The following is an 8,484-nucleotide window of genomic DNA, read 5'->3' as shown; positions in this document are numbered from 1 at the left end:
GGGAAAGAGCTTTGTTTGTTTCTCAGTTTGGTTGAGAAGGGATCAGGGCTGGTGCCTTCCTTTCTAGAGGCTGAAGATCAGGGATAAAACCTGTTTTATTTACTTTTTGCAGAGTCCGCTACTGGGATCTTCTGCTCCTGGTTCCCAATGTGCTTTTCTTTATGTTTCTTCTCTGGAAGCTGCCCTCTGCCAGGGCCAAAATCCGGGTCACTTCCAGCCCAATCTTCACTACATTCTACATACTAGTGAGTACCACTCTGTGCCTTTGAACTGAGTGTTATTTTTATTATCACTCATGAACAATATCACTGAACTAGTGGAGAGAGCCTAGACCAGCTCTTGTAGGGATAAAATCTGCTTTCCATTGAAGGTGTACTACAAGAAGTAGACTTTTTTTTCACTGATTTAATTCAGCTTTTAATAGGTTCTGTGGCCAGATCTGCTGGATTTTGTTCTCCTGTCATGATTTCACTTTTCCTATTCCTTTTTTCTTCTTTTCTTGCTTTGTTGTCTTGGAATGTAGCATCTTATGCTTTCTTTGCTCCTTGCAGTAAGAAGCATGGGACACAAACCCAGCTTTCCATTGAGGTAGTGAAAGGAGAATAATTTGTGTCAAATTGTTGAAAAGCTTGGTCATCTGCTGGAGGAAATGGTTATGTGACAGAGTTCTGGTTAGTCTGGGAATGTAGAAACCCAGCCCTCTTAGTTTCTTTCACATCATGTCACAGTGGCCATGACTTGATGATGTTCTTTATAGTTCTTTAGGTGGAACAGAATATTGAGTACAGTTACAGCTGACAAACATCAAAGATCTTGCTGTTCTCCTCTCAGCAGTCTTGTGATGCCCTTTGATACTGCTTACAGGACATCATAAATGCAGCTAAGGGCCTACCTGAATTTATTTAAAAACACCATTCAGAAGCTTTTTGATATCCTGGCTTGCCCTAGTAGCCTCACCTGAATCTTTGTTGGCTCTTCAGGCCAGGAGTTGGGGTTTTGGGCTTCTGCACAGTTTTGGATAGCCAGGTATACACACAAATGTTTCAACCTTGTAAAAATATTATCGTCCCTTTTCAGTCTGGATTTAAACCTTCCTACATGTTTCCAGTAATGCACATGGTCAGTAGAGGTTTGTGCCAAAGGCTTTGAAAAACAAAACTCTTGATAAACCAAAGGGAGGGAAGTGAACTGGCTTTATGCTCTGGATGGCAACTCAGCCCCACACAGCTGCTCTCTCACTCCCCCTCACTGGAACAGGGGAGAGAATCAGAAGAATAAAAGTGAGAAAACTTGTGGGTTGAGATAAAGACAGTTTAATAAGCCAAAGCAAAAGCTGTGCACACAGAGAAAGCAAAGCAAGGCATTCACTTAACCACTGTCCATGGGCAGGCAGGTGTTTTGCTGTTTCCAGGAAAGCAGCGTTCCATCACATGTAATGGTTACTGGGGAGAACAAACACCATTACTCTGAAAGTCTTTTCCTTCCTCCTTCTTCCTGTCTTTATGTGCTGAGCGTGATGCCATATGGGATATTCCTTGGGCCAGCTGGGGTCAGCTGTCCCAGCTGTCCCCTCTTAACTTGTGCACCTCCAGCCAACTCGTTGCTGGAGTGGGATGAGAGGCAAAAAATGTCTTACATTCTGTGTAAGTGCAGTGCAGCAGTAATGAAAACATTTGTGTTATCAACACAGTTTGCAGCATAAAAATCCTAAACACAGCCCCATACCAGCTACTGTGAAGGAAATTTCCTCTATCCCAGCCAAATCCAGCACACAGTCTTAGAGGAAAATGCTTTAGCTCTGTTTCATACTCATTTCTTGAGTATGGGATTGGGAAATGAGGATGGAAGTGTGTTCTGTGAGGTCTTCCTTTGGATTGGCTGTTTGTTGTGTTCTAGAGGAATGCTTTCTGTGGAGTCGGTGATTAATGTGGAGTTGACAGATTGGGAAGAGTCTCTATCTGTTTAGAGAGGAAACAAAAAGATGTATGTTCCTCTCCAATGAGCTTTTGCAGCTCTAGAACACCATTATATGCAGGGACCCATCTTTTTTGTCAGTATTTTGTCATGGAGTTTTCCACCCCAGGAGGGATTGTTGTATTCTCTCTTGCCATTGCTGTCCCTTCTTTCTCTAAGAGAGAGAAACTCATCTGTGGTCACTTGTTGGTCATTTCCATTCTGCAACCACCTTAGAATCAGCTTGAACTCTTGGTTCTCTGGTTTAGCTGTCTCCTACCTTCATCACTATGCAATTATGATCAGTCTGACATTTAGAGAATTTTATCTGGAAAACTCCACTTTCTTAGAGTGTAAGTCTGCACAGTGGAGTGTACATACATCCAACTGAGCTCTTAATTGCATAGTGTGGCTGTGACAGCACAGGGTAACTGAGCCTCACTGGGCTGTCATGCTTCAGTGAAATGTGAAGTGAATTGGGATCTCTATGTTGCACTCTGCAGCAGGGTAGGATGTTTAAAGCTGGTGGCTGCAGGTGACTTTTCCTCTGCATTCCTGAGCATTGTCAGTACAGAGTGAGAGAGCTGCAGGTTTAGTTTTGCCACAATTGTGTAGTGTGGTAGTTGCTATTTAGTGGTTTCTGTTATCGGATATGATTGGTTTAGTCAGACATACCAACCATTTGGTTTTGTAATTCAGAGGTTTTGTAATGTTTTTCTGTCGGTTTCTTTTTCTCCTCCCCTGCCCTAGTGGACTGAAGGGAAGACTAAAGATACTGTTGTAAAGATTGGGTGAAGAACTCTTCAGAGCTTAATCTGAGACAATTGTTCCTTCCTAAGTTCCAAGGCACTGCTCCTATCTAATGGGTCTGAGGAATCTTTTTCAGGAAATTAACTCTAGTCTGCTACAGGAAATTCTTAGTACACGTTATCAGCCTGGAAAGCTGACCTGAAAGTCAGCTTGGTGTTCCAAAAGGGTTTCTGATCACTAATGCATATGTGCCTTTTGACATGAGCTCACTTTTGCTCTTTTTTTGCAGGTATTTGTGGTGGCTTTAGTTGGCATTGCCCGAGCTGTTGTCTCCATGACTGTGAGTGCCTCTGATGCTGCCATGGTTGCTGACAAGGTAGGTGCAACAGTGAAGTTAGAGACTGTGCTTTGTAAACTTCTGATCACAGCAATCTGCTCTGGCTTCCCTCTTACGTGTGTACAAGAAGAATGTGGTTTTTTTTGCAGTACTCTTAGGTATGTGTACTGTGGAATCCTGTTTTGATAGCTGGATCTAAATCATCACAACATCCAGGAAGGTAAAACAATGGATTTCCTAAAATAGACACACAAATAGTGGCAGCAAAAGTTTCCTTTTACAGGGATTAAGTGAGTCTCTTTTGCAAGAGGTGAACATTCAGATACCTTTAATGGATAGGCAAGACCTGGCCTTTGTTACTCTTGCAGTATTCCAGTGGCTCTTTGAAAATGTTGAAGTTTTTGTATTGAATGCAAATAAAGCCAACTTCCCCTTTGAGACTGACACCTGAATGTCCTTGCAACCACTCTGAGCACAGGGTGAACCTTTAGCAACCAGGAAATATCTTTGTATGTGCTGTTCCTTTGCATTAATTTGACTTGTAGCAAAATATTACTTAAAATAAAAAGAGAAAGAGGAGTCACCTACAGAGTACATGTCTTTGGGCTTTATTCTCTGGGATCAGTGTGGTTTCCTTGCTTTTCCCTTTGATGTTACTGTCAAAGCATTGTGCTGAGCTGCTGTTGCAAGTGGCTGGATGTTTGTAGCATTTTTCATTCACCTCTGTCCAGCAGATGTAGGTCCAGGACTTGAATAATGAATAAGAGGTGGAAAGGTGTTTTTCTTCAGCTATGGTGTTGCTGCTAAGTGCAGCAACTGGGAAATCATGTAGCAAGACGTACTCTGACAGTTTTTTCTGTAAACATGTCCTATTCTGTCTGTTATGTTTCTTTTATGTTCTCTTATATATTATTTGCTGGGATTAGAAGTGTCTTATGCAATGCTTCTTAAAATATTACATATCTTCAAGAGAGTACCATTCAGTGTTCAGAGGTAAAGGGTTCATAAGCCAGAATCTGGGTGCTTGTTCTAGGTTTGGCACTGATTTATTGCATGACTCCCTGAAAAATTGCCTCACCTGCTTTTTATTGGTCCTGTTTCACCAAATAAAACATGAGGTTGCAACTGACAGGCTGGAACAGGGGGTGCTTTTTACTTGAATATGCTTTAGATGTGAGGACCAGTAGCTTTGGAAGAGTGCAGAGTACAGGGTTTGTTCAGGCAGATCTACTGCTTTAAGAACTGGCCTTGTTTAGTATTTTACTTTTGAGGTCATCATGGGCTTGTGCTCTTTGGGAGTACAGCAGCAAGAGCACATCTGAAACAAGTGACAAATCCTCAACTGAGGCAAACCATGGCCACTTCCTCTCTGTAGAGCTGCTATTTGCTCCTTCCCACACAAATGTTCTGTCCAACAGGCACGAACAGGGCTTGGAACAAGCATGTGATCAGTATCCCTACAAAGCATGAGAAGGGTTTGTGGAAATGACCAGCCATTCAGAGGCTGCCATCCCCTGAAGTTCTGCTTTATTAACTTCAAACTGGTTCCATCTAATCATGTTTATCTGGTCTCTGTTATCCCTCAGATCCTGTGGGAGATCACAAGGTTCTTCCTTCTGGCAATTGAACTGAGTGTGGTGATCCTAGGCCTTGCCTTTGGTATGTGTCAGGAATGCTTTGATTGTTTCCTGTTGCCTTTCCTTCCACAGAGGTTGCATTTGTAAGTTTATGGTGATGCTGATGCTATAAAGTGAAGAGGCTATAGAATAAATACAAAGGGCAAATTGTAGAGATTTAGTTAGAAGTGGCTGAAGGCCTCATTATACTTACTATGGTTTGTGTGATTTAAGGGTTTATGTGTGCTTGGTTTGTCCTGCACTTGTATGATGGAGTATACAGCTTAGGTAAGATTTTTATGCCAAGATCAATAGTCTGATCTTTGCTTCAAGCTCATTTTATTTAAGATAGTCCTGTTGGGGGCCCTTCTGTCCCCTTCATCCCATTGTTAATTGGTTTGATCCATCCTGGTTGCATTCAAATGCTTTATCTTCAGTTTTTCAGTTATGCAAGTGAAAATGCCTCTCCCTGTGGGTCAGAGGTAGAGGAGAGGGTGGGTGTCACTGTTGCACGTGTCAGTGGGACACGTGAGCACTGCATTTTTCATCTTTTGAGGGCTCATAGAATAATTTAGATTGGAAGGAGTTTCTTGAAATTGCCTATTTCAGTATATTCCAGTACAGATTTCTCTACCCCAGCCTCCCATCAACTCTTCTCCCTGAGAAGCAGCTTTATAACATCTCAGTGTACTTGATCCTGGAGTAATTACTTTTTTTTTCTTTCCTGTAACCCCAGCAGAAGGACTTAGTTGTTTTCTCATAGTGTGGACAGGAGGAAAGCAAGTTAAAATTTGTTGTTTTGTAAATAGAATTTTGCCTGTGAAAGGCTCAACTCTCCAAACAGGATTTAGTGAGCTTTAACCTTCCCTTGAAGGCTTCTGGAAATAAAAGTGTTTTCCTTTATTGCTTCTGAAAGGAACTGTTTTTAACCAGTGCTGGGATTACATCCTGAGTCACTTCCATTCCCCATAATTACAGGTCACCTGGAGAGCAAGTCAAGCGTGAAACGTGTGCTGGCAATCACCACTGTGCTGTCTCTGGCATATTCTGTCACCCAGGTGAGTACACTGAAGCAGAAGAATTTGCAAAAGAAGGAGCTTTGCTTGAAGTTAAGCAGTTAAGTGTGTGACCCCTATCTGAAAGTGGCAGCTTTGCTCTTTAGATGGGGTTTTGGAGGAAAACTGGATGCTTGTGGCAGTGTATAAGCAGATAGTATCTGCTTGTCTTCTTTACTGCATAAATAGCTCAGGTAAAGTGAAGAAATGAGGTTTGGATGGATTGCTTTGTTTAGTGAATCTGGGAACAAGAGTGAGGTTTTCCACAACTGAGCCGCAAGTTCTGGATCTGGCCTCAAGGGCCATGAAAACCATGTGCTTGCCAAGTAAGGGCAGTGCAGTGCCATTGTCTGCTGAGTCTTTGAGAGCTGAGAGCTCCTGCTTCTCTTCAGATGAGCAGCTGGCTTGCTGGCTCAGTTTATTAGGCATGTCTTCATGTCCCTGAACAATGCAATCTGTGTCTGGGTTCATTCTTCTGCTCAGCATGTCAGTGGTCAGCCCATGTCTCTATACTCAGGGCAGTGCCAGAATAACACACAGAGCTTTGTTCTGGGACCATGCTCTTGGCTGCAGAGGCAGTGAGCTGATCATTACCACATGATAAAGCTGGAGGAGCCTCATAAAATATCAAGTGTTGGAGGTATATCTGGGTTCAGTAGTGCTTACAAGCACATTGCTCTCCAGTGTATGTATGGGTAACTCCTAAACAAGACAGTGTCCTTTCCCAAGTTGACCATATTCTGGATGTTTCAGCAGAAAGGTCTACTTCAAATATGGAAATGAAGCTCTTGGTCTGTTTTAGACAGAAAAGTGCTTGCATCCCCTGTCCACCTCAGTCTCTCTTCTGTAATGTCACTGGTGCCAGTTTCCTTCAGATGTAGATTCCTGCCACTCTTTCTCACTGGCCTGCCTCACTTCTTGTCTTCAGTTTCTTCCTCTTCTGTGTGAGTGTAGCTTGGTCTGGGCAGGACTTGGTTAGGTCAGGGGTGGGGGGCAGGCCAGCTGCTTTCTGAACTTCTTTAAGCATAGTGTCCCTTATCCAAATATGCATTTAAGTGAGGATACTGCTTGTAACAGAATCTTGTTGATGCCACTTCTCTCCTAGGGCACCCTGGAAATCCTGTACCCTGATGCCCACCTCTCAGCAGAAGACTTCAATATCTATGGTCATGGTGGGAGACACTTTTGGCTTGCCAGCTCCTGTTTCTTCTTCCTGGTAAGTACTGGGCATGTGTTGTGCACTCTGATAGCTTCTTTGTATTTTCTAAATGGAGCAAGGAGGATGATCTCAGTACAATAATGCCCTAATCCCCCTCCTGCAGCACAACAGTGATGCTTCTCATGTGGTGGGGAAGCTGAAGCAATAAAGGTGCAGTGGGAGTGCTGAAGCTGTATTCCAGCTGTATTCCAGCTGAGCTCAGATGTTCCTCCCTCCTGTGTTTCTCAGCTGTTTTGTGCTGATGGGGGGGAGTTGTGGGGCTTTCATTCTGTAGTGTGTTTAATGTTAAGGGTTTGTGCCTCTGCCCTGAAACACGTAGGGAGTGCATAATACTACACACCATCCCTGCAAAGATTGTTGAGTTGCCAAGCAGCCATGGAACTGTTGGTTCTTTGTCTCAACAGGTCTATTCCTTGGTGGTGATTCTTCCAAAAACTCCTCTGAAAGACCGGATTTCTTTGCCCTGTAGGTAACTGTAGTGTTTTCCATAGTATAGATGGATGCAGCATCAGGATAAAGCATAGATGGGAGTAAAAGGTTCTTGTATGTGTTGGTGCTGCAGATGCATTCCACATCTCAGAGTTTAGATAACATTGCAAAGGACTGATAACTTATCCCTAGAAAAATTAGTATGTTGTGTCTTTTGGAGAGCAGAGTAACAGCAGTTATACTGCTACTTTAGTAGCTAAACAATTACATTAAGAAAACAAGACCTACTGCTCAGTTAATTATACAGGTATAATGTAAATATATAATCTTCTGAGAGCCCTAAGAAATGGTTTCTTAATAACAGCTTCCTTTGAAATGCACACACGATGTTGAAGTGTGTGTGCTAGTCATCCCCTGGGAAGGGAAGGCTAAGTGGGAGATGCTCAACAATTTTTATCTGGGCTTTTACTTTTGTAAGTAAATGCTTCTGTTTGTTTGGTTTTTGCTGTTGTTGCAGAATATCTGCAGCTCTTGAATAAAGAGAAGCTGTTATTAAGGTGTTTGTAAGCTCTTATTAAGCTTATTATTGTTATTAAGCTCTTCCCTAGCTAGTGTTGACATTGCTGTGTGGGTATCCTGAGGGAGGAGATATGGATGTCACATGTCACAGGCACAGGTCCTGGGCCTGATCTGCCTGGTGTCGAGCATACCCTGCTGCTCCTGTTGAGGTCTCCTGAGCAGTTTTATTAGTGCTGTACATTGGAAGGGCACAGCTTCTGGTTCAGCTGGGTTGATTTTGTTTAGTTTTTCTTGCAGTCAGTTTTATGACTGACACTGGTTCCAGATGCTTGCAAATTAAATCTTTGAATGTGTTGCTGTAACCTTGCTTTCAAAACCCATCTTGTGTGTGCATATACACATGCAGGAGGGTATGGTTTTGTCCATTTTACCACCATCAATCCTGCCAGCATGGGACAGGAAAATGCAGTTTTAATTCTTCAGCAGTTCTTAGAGACATGGTGGTGAGAAGCTTCTGTTGGATTTGGCATCTCCATCAAACAGATTTCCATGGGTCTGGTGTTTGAGGTTGAGCTTCATGTGTGTCCATATCTTTCCCACAGCCAG

At 42.8% G+C, this 8,484-nt stretch overlaps 1 protein-coding gene across 1 annotated transcript in view; it reads left to right on the top strand.

Annotated features, from left to right (window-relative positions):
• The window catches only part of TPRA1 (transmembrane protein adipocyte associated 1), a 13,481-nt gene that overhangs the window by 313 nt on the left and 4,684 nt on the right, over positions 1-8,484 (top strand). The window contains exons 2-7 of the mRNA XM_031056331.1: positions 113-245; positions 2,993-3,079; positions 4,627-4,699; positions 5,635-5,714; positions 6,817-6,927; positions 7,335-7,400. Coding sequence (XP_030912191.1) covers positions 113-245; positions 2,993-3,079; positions 4,627-4,699; positions 5,635-5,714; positions 6,817-6,927; positions 7,335-7,400 — 550 coding nt within the window. The remainder of the gene's footprint in view (positions 1-112; positions 246-2,992; positions 3,080-4,626; positions 4,700-5,634; positions 5,715-6,816; positions 6,928-7,334; positions 7,401-8,484) is intronic.

Source organism: Geospiza fortis, unplaced genomic scaffold (genome assembly GCF_000277835.1).
Source record: "Geospiza fortis unplaced genomic scaffold, GeoFor_1.0 scaffold70, whole genome shotgun sequence".
Classification (NCBI taxonomy): domain Eukaryota; kingdom Metazoa; phylum Chordata; class Aves; order Passeriformes; family Thraupidae; genus Geospiza; species Geospiza fortis.
This window is presented reverse-complemented; position numbering and strand designations above follow the sequence as displayed.